This window comes from Erigeron canadensis, chromosome 8, assembly GCF_010389155.1.
Source record: "Erigeron canadensis isolate Cc75 chromosome 8, C_canadensis_v1, whole genome shotgun sequence".
Taxonomy (NCBI): Eukaryota; Viridiplantae; Streptophyta; class Magnoliopsida; order Asterales; family Asteraceae; genus Erigeron; species Erigeron canadensis.
Window position 1 is genome coordinate 6,379,492 of NC_057768.1, and position 12,522 is coordinate 6,392,013.

General features: G+C 31.5%; 2 protein-coding genes across 2 annotated transcripts; both read left to right on the top strand.

The window, feature by feature from the left end:
- The first annotated feature begins 9,958 nt into the window (after positions 1-9,958).
- LOC122610177 lies at positions 9,959-10,492 on the top strand. Its single transcript, XM_043783170.1, has 2 exons — positions 9,959-10,165; positions 10,217-10,492. The coding sequence occupies exons 1-2, from the start codon at positions 9,959-9,961 to the stop codon at positions 10,490-10,492; spliced, it is 483 nt and encodes a 160-aa protein (XP_043639105.1).
- A 1,099-nt stretch (positions 10,493-11,591) lies between these two features.
- On the top strand, positions 11,592-12,071 carry LOC122610178. The gene has a single exon (XM_043783171.1). The coding sequence runs from the start codon at positions 11,592-11,594 to the stop codon at positions 12,069-12,071; it is 480 nt and encodes a 159-aa protein (XP_043639106.1).
- The last annotated feature ends 451 nt before the right edge of the window (positions 12,072-12,522 follow it).

Consider the following 12,522-nt stretch of genomic DNA (forward strand, 5'->3'; position numbering starts at 1 on the left):
TCTAATACTAGTCGTACTAGCTATTCAACCCGGCTTCAACCCGGGCTAACTTATAAACGCTTTGCAATAAACCGAATAATATCCGGGTAGCTTTAAAATATGTTGTCATGTTAGAATGTATAATAATAACGTTAAATAAGTTGAAAAGTTGTGATAAAATATGTAAAAAACAAAACTAAACATAAACAGTAGTTGTGTATTTGTGGACACACGTCGAAACACATATGGTTGTAAAAGCAAAAAGTAAAGCCGTTATCCGAAAAGACATTATAGTTTTTGGCTTATTATAACGAAAAATTAAGGTGATTAAAATCTTACATAACAATGTGAGTATTCAATAAAAATTTATAGAAAAGGAAAAAGTATTTTAAATTTTAAAATTAATAAAATATGATGATGTCATTATTAAATTCAAATGATGTGTGGGAGTATCACATAATAGAATTTTGAAAAGTCTTATGTCATCACAGTTTTTCTTTATTTATAGAATAGATGGTTCGTAAGGTTGTTTCCAATGGTTGAATATTTTAGCTATTTTTAACTGTGTCAGCTATCATTTTATAGCTTTATAAATTTTAAATTTTTTTAATTTACCTTCAATGATACAAGCATCTTTACATATATTTACAAACATCTACCACAACATAAATATCTGTACAAACATCTACAAACACAACCTTAAGTATGGACAAACACTATATAGACATGTAAAAATGAACGTACTTCAATGTCATATCAACTGATCATAGATCAACTAGTACCGCCAATATGTTATCATATGGACCCACAAGATAAAATATTGCAAGATCACAGGTTTAAACCTTACCAAAAGTGAAAAAATAAAATTTTTTGCTCCATGTGTGAGAATTGTGATTAAATATGTTGTTACTTAAAAATAATAAAACGTAAGATACTTTATGTACGTATATCACAATCATGATTTGTCTCATGCACGTCTAGTTGTCAGTATGTATATCATACTATTCTAAATACTTGTATGATGTACAAATTGAGTATATACTTGTATGATGTACAAATTAAGTATATACTTGTATGATGTACAAATTGAGCATATATATTTTACGATTGAGTGTTTTTTTTATAAAAGAAGATTTGAACATCCTTAATCACAGGCATTAGCATTTAGTTGGTTGTTTCAATAACAACATAATAGTGACAAGTATTTATCTAGATCTAATATTACTATTAATATTGGTAATGATATCATTTAATATAAAGAAATAATGTAAAACATAGTTTGCATCATTTTACAATTTTTAATTACATTTCATTACATTAATAGATGGATATATTCAAATAATTAGTAATATTAATTTATAAGTGAAAAATATGGATATTTTTTAACTTATAAATATATTTTATATATATGATATAAATTGAATTCACTATGAAGACGACCGCTATCAATGAACGTAAGAAGCTTGCACAGGTTTTGCTACAATCGGAACTCGATTGGTTGATAAGTTAAGACATTAAGAATTTGTCAAGCCTCACGATCATTTGGTTGTATTGTAGTTGTTTTATTTTGTTTTAAGAATGTTATTTTTCAATTTAGTTGTATTGTATTTTTTATATTTAATGAAGTTTTAAGTTTAATAAAAGTTTAGAGTTTATTTGGTAATTTTGAGTGGGCACATATTGGCAAAACTTGGCACAACACACTTCATTTTTGACACATTTTGGCTTTTTTTCGCTAGTATATAACTTGTGACATGTAAGCTCTCCATTAGTTGGTTTTTGTTTTATTTACACTAGCATTGCAGCGGATATTATTAATATGGTGTAACATTCAACCCGAATTTATTCAATCAACTAATCGGATGTAAATTTTATGTGCGGTTGTGATTCACAGCGGCGGCGATTCATGGCTGCAAATTAAAGAAAGAGAGAGAGAGATATTTAGAGAGGGTTGCGTATATGTGAATGACTGCAAATGAGAAGAGAAGAGTTGTTTTTGTGGAGAGGTGTATTTTAAACGATTACACTTGAGTAACTTTCAACAATGGGTGTATCTCTTTTATTAAATAGTATAGATAACTTGCAAAAAAAAATGACATTACACCTTTCACCTTAGCATACCACACGAGCAACAATTAAGCCAATATATATGTAATATTCCAATAAAATTAACATATTTTTAAAGAAAACACATCAAATATTTTTTTAAAACACACCCAACAATCACACTTAAAAATGATTAATACTTCAATAAAATACACATTTCATTTATATTTTTAAAAAACATGATACTTTATATAAACAAATACTACGAATTATTTGCAACAACAATTTAGACATTTCAATTTTTTTTACGAGTCTATTGTTACATTTGAGAAAAAAATAATAATTTGATAGATTAAAGTGAATATATCTGAACTAATGAATGTTGAAAATTAAATAAATTGAAAAAAAGTGGTATGAGAAATTATGTATAAGATGTTAGAAGAAGTAGATCAAAACTAAGGTGACTCGATGTTGGAGAAGGTTTTGCTCAGGAGATGTATGCTACCGAGGGAAGATGATATAATATCGAATGTGATGCGTTGTATAACAATTTATCAAATATCGAGCGAAGATAAATCTATGTAGTTAATTAATTAACCAAGAAAGAAAACGTGTACCTTAAATTGGAGAGAATAAAGTAAGAAACTTTATAATAAGGTTTAAAATTAAACCTCTCTACGATCGCACACACAACGTTGGAATGTATGTATGCTAATACTTGATCACGAACCAAACAACCCTTTTTTAATACCCAATTACTCGAACCAAACAAAAACCCGAAACCCTTTGTTATCGTTAGGATCGGCCGAAGCCAAGAGAGAGAGAGAAGGAGAGATTTTTAGGGATTTAGAAAACCTTATGAATTGTGTGTATAAAACAATTAGACTTAGGTCTCTATTTATAGGATTAGGTAACTTGTTTACAAAGTTAAGGGTTTTCAAAACCCCCCCTTCTCCTAAGTTTCGGCCGGCCCCCCCTAGAAGATTCTAGAGGGGTTTCCTAATTGTTTCCTAATTACAACTCTCATTCGTTAAGTCCGTTAATTAAATACCGTTAACTATTTAACATTTAACGGACAATCGTTAGTTCTTCGTGACCAAATTAATTAATAAATTACATTTAATATATTAATTAATAAATTGCATTTAATATATTAATTAATTATAGTTACATTCATGTTGAAGTGTGACCCCGTAGGCTTAAATACTTTCCGGACACACGTTTATTTTACGTGATTATATTCTAACAGAATGTGCTAAAAGAATTATTGCCTATCGGGGGACATGTCCTAGAAGAGGAAGACACATGGGAATAGTTTATTTAGATTTTTACCTAGAATTTTGTTTTGTTTGACATTTTTCTATTCATAGGTTTACCTGCTTGAGTTGGTTTGGCCTGGAGAAGAAGTAGGCCTAGTCCCGGGGGGGGGGGGGGGATGACTATAGCATTTTTGACCCAACAGAGCATTGCTTGTTGGAGGACATGATCTATGTGAAGATACTTGAAGGAGTAGGATTAAGGTACGGAATAGGGTAGACAATTAGCCCCGTTTAGGTATCTTACTTAATTAGTGATAATTTTCTTGCGGCCAAAGCTACTTTGTGCTTAGGTTGAACAACATCTGTTATCATATGGCCTTATGTTTGTGTGTGTATATATATATATATACTGTATTATAACCCGTGTAAAACGTGAGAGAACCATATAAAAAAAATACATTTATACATATAAAAATTTGACATAATAGAAAATGACATTAAAAATTTAAAAAATTGGAAGAATAAAAAATAAAATAAAAATAATTATACAAACTAACAAGGAAAACATATATACCTTTCTACATCTTTATTTGTTTTGAGAAAAACTATAAATTGGACATTTTATTTTTTTTTTGATCACCTTCAAGTATATATATATATAACATAGTTATAAAAAATTATTGTAAATATCTTTTATTTAATATTAGAAAGTAATATATATATATATATATATATATATGGTAAAGTTGTTTTGAGAATTTTTTTTTTTTACGAGAACCTTTGAGAACTTTTCAAATCAAGTCCAACCGATGATTGTTCTTTACATGAAAATTGTTTTTTGACTATTTTCTGCATAACTTATGTGTAATTTTGAAGTTTATAATTGTGTGGAGGCATAAATTATCATCCGTTATATAATTATGTGGAGATTTGGATTCTTGATCCCATGTGCACGAATATTACTATGATCACATGTATGCAAGTCAATCATATGTAATCATAGCAATATTCGTGCACATGTGATCAAGAATCCAAATCTCCACATAATTATATAACGGATGATAATCCATGCCTCCACATAATTATAAACTTCAAAATTACACATAAGTTATTCAGAAAACAATCAAAAAACAATTTTCATGTAAACAATAATCATCGGTTGGGCTTGATTTTGAAAAGTTCTCGCAAAAAAAGGGTTCTCAAAATAACTTTCCACTATATATATATATATATACATTAGTCAATCCTCTTAGCAAATTACATCAAGTAACATATATATGAAATTTGTATATAACACGAGATCATGATTCTAGTGACAACTTTCATTACATTATCCGATCATCATACACAAAAATATATTCTTTTAGAATATCAATCTCCAAACTATAAAAGTTGTCATCTGTGAATATTTTTGTGAAGATATTTTTGTGACATGAGCTTATGATTGAAATGTTTAAGAAAAAAAAATCAAATTGTTAAGAATACAAGAAGATAGATATTATTGTTATTCTGAAAAAAATTGATAATAAAAAGTTAGATAAAAAAAATATGATTAATATTGTGTTTTAGTTTAAGCAAATTATTTGAAGTTGGAGTACTAATATCATTCTTTTTTCCAAAAGTTTAGTCAAAGATGATGTGAGCAATATAATCTAAGAGTGGAGAATAAAGTTGGAAATTTAATGGAGGGTAAAAATTATTTCATGTTGCTATTTATTATTTTCTGTTTTAATATACATTAGATATATAAAGTTACGATAAAATAAAACAACTATTAACATAAAATAAGTAAGACATCACAAAAAAGTGACATGTGGCATGAGAATATTTAAAATTGAATTATAATTTCAAGGGTATTATGGACATTATGTAAAATTAATATCTGGCTCCTATAATTGATGTAACCCATCGTGTATTAGACCCTAATTACTAAAAGCTCCAAACCCCATATCTTTCTCCAGCTGCCCCTCTCTTCGCCATCTGCTGCCACCCTTTTTCTCCGGTCACCGTCGGATGACACACGCCATCGCCACATGCCAGTCGCTATCCTATCCTACTTTCGAGACCCCTTTTTCTTTATTGACGACGCCTTACCTCCGCGTACGTCACCGATAACACTATTTGTTTGAGGAACTACAACGACCTTTCACCATCTTGTACGTTGAGGAACCATGAGGGCAATACTTTTTCCGATGAACTCGTCTGCCACACCGGCAACGCCATCGATAAGTTGCGATTGATTTTAACACCAAATCGACGAGCAGGAGGAAACGAGTAGTTGACGTACGGTTGTGCATTAACGGGCAATGGTTATGTGACAAACGGCTGTGCATCAAAGGTTATTAAACCGTTGTGAATCAAGTAATAGTTTTATTAATAAAAGGTTGTGAATCAATGGTGATTAAATGGCTGTGCATCAATTGTTAGTAAAAGGCTGTGCATCAAAGATTTTGTTATTTCACGTTTGTGCATCGCCACTTAATAATAGATGTCTAGCTTTATTTATTCATGGCTGCGAATGGTTGTGCATAAAAAATGTTGTTATCTTATGGTTATGTATATCTATCACTTTTGGTAGCCGTTGTTTCTTCACTTTTTGTACGAGAAATTATCAATTCCTTTCTGAATAGAGAGAACTAATTTTTGTTTATGTTATTGGGATTTGATGCGTAGAAAAAACGGAAAAAAGCCAAAAGAATGGGAAAAGAAAAGGGAAGTAAATGACAAGTATATCCTTAATCATTAATATTTTAATATAAAAATAACTAATTAGCTAGAATTTTGATCTTTTTGATCCAAGGATTGAAATGTTATCTTATTTGTTTTACAATAATATTTAGGGTTATTTACTGAAATGGTACCTAGACTATCCACCATATTACTGATTTCGTACCTATAACTTTAAAATTACTCTCATCATACCCCAACTTATCAATTCTCCACACAGACGATACCTGACCTGACGGGCGGTTTGACCGTTAAGTTGGGTATGACTACTGTAATATTTTAAAGTTAGTCATGATGTAATTAATATATTACCATTATTATTATTATTATTATTATTGTTATTATTATTATTATTATTATTATTATTATTTCTTGTAAATCCTATTAATTTCTAATAGAAGTGATGTTTTTACTATTACTATTATTATTATTATTATTATCATGGTTGTTGTTGTTGTTTTTTTTAATTACACAAAGTATTATTTAGGAATAAATAATTTTAAAAAGTACATTGATATTTTTTTGTAAATATTTACTTTTATTTTATAAAAGAATACTTTATTTTTATAAAAAAACTATTGTAAATATTTATTTTTTATTAAAAACTATTAATATATAAAATTATAGATCCATGATGATTTTATTTATTTCATATTTATGTTTTTTTATATAAAAAAATCAGTAAATCGGAAGCAGTACATTAATTTCATGTAAAACATTGATAAATGTACTTTAAGTCTTGAATGGATACCACCACATGGAGTTGATTAAATCTGTTTTGAGTTGATTCAAACCTTACATAGTAGTTGTACAGGTACTAATGCAATACAAGAAATTATGATATTTTTTCCGGTTTACCCCTTTAAAAGAAAAATGAAATTTTTTTTATAAAAATAAAAACTTTGTACTAAAAATGATCTTTTATAAAATAAAATATTATTTTATTAAAAATTTGTTTTTATAAATAATAGTATTTGATATATTAATAGTTTTTAATAAAAAAATAAATATTTACAATAATTTTTTTTATAAAAATAAAGCTTTTTTTTATAAAATAAATACAAATATTTACAAAAATATACCAATGTACTTTGTGTAATTAAAAAAACAACAACAACAACCATAATAATAAAAATAAAAATAATAATAATAATAATAATAATAATAATAATAATAATGGTTAATTACATAAATGATATCTGGACTATCCACCATATTACTGGTTTCATACCTAAAACTTTAAAATTTACGGTGGTCATACCCCAATTTAACGGCCAAACAGACACCCGTCAAGTCAGGTATCGTCCGAGTGGAAAATTGATAAGTTGGGGTATGATAAGAGTAATTTTAAAGTTATAGGTATGAAATCAGTAATACCATTTTAGTAAATAACCCTAATATTTATTCGACAATACCTAACATATATATATATATATATATATATAGGTTTTAGGTATAATAAAACAAATATTAAAGTAAAACAAATAAAACAATATGTTTCTCTTTACTGAAAATCACTGTGCATCATGAAAATCATCGTACATTAATTGCTTCGTGAATCTTCGTGAATCTTCGTGAATCTATGGGTCAAGATTTTGTCATATTGGTTTTACTTTAATACTTGTTTTACAATACCTAACCCATATATTTTTAATATATATTAAAAGAGAAACTTTAAATAGCAACATGAAGTAATCTTTACCCTCCATTAAATTTTCATCTTTATTCTCCACCCTTAGATCATATTGCTTACATCATCTTTGATTAAAATTTTAAAAAAGATGATATTAGTCCTCCAACTTCAATTAATTTGCTTAAACTAAAACACAATATTAATTACACTTTCAAAATTTTTTCAGAATTAATAATATTCATCTTCTTGTATTCTTAACAATTCGATTTTTATTCTTAAGCCTTTTTAATCGTGAGCCATGTCAAAAACATATCTTCAAAAATGAGAACTTTTATGGTTTGAAGATTGATATTCTAAAAGAATATATTTTGTGTATGATGATTGGATAATGTTATGAAAGTTGTCAATAGAATCATGATCTCGTGTTATATACAAATTTCATATATATGTTACTTGGTGTAATTTGTTCCGAGGATTGACTAATATATATTTACTTTCTAATATTAAGATACAAAAATTTTTCAAATTTTTTTATAACTATGTTACATATATATATATATACTTGAATGTGATCAAAGAAAAAAATAAAATGTTCGATTTGTAGTTTTTTCAAAACAAATGAAGATATAGAAAAGTATTTATGTTTTTTAAACCTTTAATGGGTTTTTTTTATTGTCATTTTTTTTTATAGAAATGTACATATTTTTTATATGATTCTCTCGCGTTTTACGCGAGTTATGATATAGTGTATATATATATATATATTGAAAAGTTATCTTGAGAATATTTATGAACCTTTTTGACTTAATCTTAACCCTTAAATTAGTGATCAATGGTTGAAATGAAGGGTGACAGTTTTGTAATTAAACAAAAACCTATTATAATTAATTCTATACATATAATTAAAAGCCGTGCGTTATTCTTCGTGTCATCTCTCAATCTTCTTCTTTTTATTAATTTTAGTGGGGCCCACATACCTTCTAAGTTTTTCTTTCTCTCAAACTTCTTTCACGGAGTCTTACTTTGGGTGGGACCCACGTGCCTTTTAAGTGTTTTTTAGTTTAAAAACTTTTAACCTTATTAGTTTTTGTCACATAAGTTTACTTATTTTACCTTTTCCACAAAAGTTTTATTTTATTTAGTTTTAAACTTTCATCTTTCTAACTTTTATCACGAAAGTTTTATTCTTTTAATTTCTAAGTTTTCGCTCTTATACTTTATTTCATATAACTTTCATTTCTTTTACTTTTCACACGAAAGTTTTCTTTTATTTATTTTTTTAACTTTTGTCACGAAAGTTTCATTATCTTACTTTTCATCACATAACTTTGTCCTTTTAACTTTTGTCAAACAGTAATTTTTTGGCTCTTTCATTACAAGTTTTAACCTTTTTTACTTTTTTGTCATATAACTTTAATTCTTTTACTTTTCACATAACTTTAATTCTGTTACTTTCGCACCAAAGTTTTGTTTTATTTGGTTTTTAACTTTCATCCTTCCAACTTTTGTCACGAAAACTTTAATTTCTTTAATTTTTATCGCATAAATTTACTAAAGTTATCGTCATTTTACTTTTCGAATAAAGCTTTGTTTTATTTACTTTTTATACTTTTATTTTTTTACCTTTTGCCACGACATTTTACGTGTCGTTATTTTTCCCAGAGCAACGCCCGGGTACAAAATCTAGTTTAAAATAAAAAAGGGTATTACATTTTCTCCTTTTCCCTTCTTGTATATTCTCTTTCTTTTTCTTCTCTCTCACTGAGTCTCACATCAGCCTCCATTTATCAATTTCATCGATCCATCATGGTTTATTTTTTCCCAAACCGATGTGATTAGTGAGTCATGTCTTTTCGTGCAAAAATCTTATTTTTGCAGAGATTCTTTGAACCATCGAACCCTCATAGACGAAAAAACATAACATTACTAATTGTTGTTTGGGCCTTTATTTGGAATGGACCTACAAAAAAGATTAATTCAACTGCAATACGGTGGAAATTTCATATTTTTATTTTATTAAATTCATGTTTTTATTTCTTGTTTTTAACTGATCTATCTTATTGTGTTTGTTTATAATGATGTAGCATTAAGAAGGAAAAGTTGATTTGAGGAAAACCGATCATATATGCATATGTGAATCAAGGGGAATTTGGAATCTGACGGATTGATTTGTGGTTTTTTAATATGTACATACGTGAAGTATAGAATTCCACCTCTATGCAATAATTTTTATTTTGTGCTTGTTTCATTGCATATGTATGTAATGGGTAAACATGTAAAGGCTGTAAGGCCAACAATCCTTTAGAAAAACCTTATGGGTGAAGCAGCAGAGACGTTTAGATCGATGACCAGCGCGAGGTTCTCATTAGAGATTCAAGACGGCGAGCATACGGATGCTGATCAGTTGTGGATACACTTGGCAAAGGGTATGAGGGAGACGGCAAAGGCGGTACTAGGGGAAACAAGAGGGACAAGTAGCCGGCGGAAAGGGGGTAGGGAATCTTGGTGGATCAGTAAAGAGGTCTAGACCAAGGTTGCGAAGAAACTTAGTTGCTTTAAAGAACTTATCAAGAGCAAGCAAAATGGGACAATTGAGGACTGGTCCTTGGCTAGGCAGAGATACTACGAAGCCAAGAAAGAGGCAAAGAAGATTGTAGCTATAGAAAAAGAAAGAGCGCACGAAGAACTGTATAAGAAAGTAGACTCAAAGGAAGGAAAAAACGATATATTCAGAATTGCTAAAGCAAGGGAGAGAAAACGTAGAGATTTAGGAGACGTCATCTATATTAAGGATGAAAGCGGACGGAGCATTGTGAAGGTGGAAGACATTAGGAAAAGATGGAAATAGTACTTCGCCAACCTGTTTAATAGGAGAGAGTCGGGGCGAAGTGAATGAGGAATCGATCACGGTACTCACTCAGACATATGTTGCGACGACGACGATACTCCGAGGATCAGCCAAGAGGAAGTAAGGCTCGCCCTAAAGAAGATGGGGAGAAACAAAGCAACAGGTCCTGACCAAATTCCTATCGAGGCATGGAGATGCTTGGGAGATATGGGGATAAGCTTGCTGACAAGCCTTTTCAACAAGATTTAGACAAGTGCAAAAATGCCAGAAGAATGGAGACTTAGCGAGCTCATACCTATCTATAAGAACAAGGGGGACGTGCAGAGTTGTAGCAACTATAGGGGCATTTAAACTCCTAAGTCATACCATGAAGCTTTGGGAGAGAGTGATAGAGATGAGGCTTAGAAGGGTTACAAAGGTGGTAGAGAACCAATTCGGTTTTATGCCAGGTAGGTCGACAATGGAGGCTATTCATATCACCAGAAGCCTTATGGAGAAGTATAGGGAAAGACAAAAAGCACTACACTGTGCCTTCCTAGATTTGGAAAAGGCATACGATAGTGTACCACGACAGCTGATTTGGAGGACGCTACAAGCGAAAGGGGTTACAGGTAGATACATTAGGGTTATTAGGGATATGTATGATAGGGCGAGGACCGGTGTTCGAACCCCTGTGGGGAACACGGAACTTTTCTCGATAGATATGGGCCTACACCCGTTCGGCGCTTAGCCCATACCTTTTCACGTTGATCCTAGACGAACTGTCCAGGGGCCTACAGGAGGAACTACCGTGGTGTATGATTTTTGCCGATGACATTGCGCTGATAGCGAGATCGACGGAGGAACTAAACCAGAGGCTAGAGAAATGGAGAGAAACCCTTAAAGACCATGGTTTGTGCGTGAGCCGAGAGAAGACAGAATACCTTAGATGTGACTTCGATAACCAGGAGATAAGACAAAATGGGGATGAGGTGATTAGCATTGGGGGCCACATATTGTGTCCGAAGGAGTCTTTTAGATACCTGGGATCAGTGATACACAAATCGGGGGGGAGGGGGGGATAGACGAAAACGTGAAACATCGAATCCAAGCCGGATGGATGAAGTGGGGAGCAGCTACTGGAGTCATGTGCGACAAGAGGATCCCGCTAAAGCTGAAAGGGAAGTTCTATAGAGTGGCTATTAGACCGGCTATGCTATACGGGTCAGAATGTTGGGCGATGACGAAGGCCCAAGCGGCTCGAGTAGAGGTGGCTGAGATGAGGATGTTAAGGTGGACTTGCGGGAAGATCTTGGTAGATAGGATCTCGACGGGAGTTTTTATAGCAGAACTTGAAGTAGGGACCATCATTAACAAGCTAAGGGAAGAGCGTTTGAGATGGTTTGGACATGTTAGGAGAAGGGATGAAACTGCACCACTAAGGAGAGCGGAGTCTATTCACGTGGACGGCATACGAAGAAGGGGACGACCAAAGATGAGGTGGGAGGATCGATTAGCGAAGGATCTAATAGAACTTGGCCTGTCGGAGGACATTACGTCGAATAGGACGGCATTGAGAACTAGGATTAGAGTAGAATAGTAGGCTACGGTGGGACTTTTGGGCGACATAGATCGTCTTCTTTTCCCATATTGCCTTGCCAAAAGAGGTTTGTGAGGGTTTGACCTAGAGAAGTGGCTTAGCTACGCTACAGAATACTTTGACGTGTCAGGAAGAGTGGTAGATAGATGGAGGTGGAAGTACGGAATTCCGAATGCGTTAGAGAAGCTTCCAGGTAGAGGTAGTGGAATGCGAGGGTAAGGCATATGGGTTTTAGATTAAGTAGACTTTTTATTTAGACTTTGGTTCTTTGTGACCTTTCGTAGGAGTTTTTGGCCTTGAGTCTCGAGAGGCCTAAACCGAGGGGGGGGGTTACTCTTGTGTTTGTTTCCCCCAAAATGACTGTCGGAGGACATGACCAATGAGAGTTTATCTAGAGGACTAGGGGTTTAGGACTAGTTTATTGGTTTGGAAGAGCAGGTGAGAGGATTAG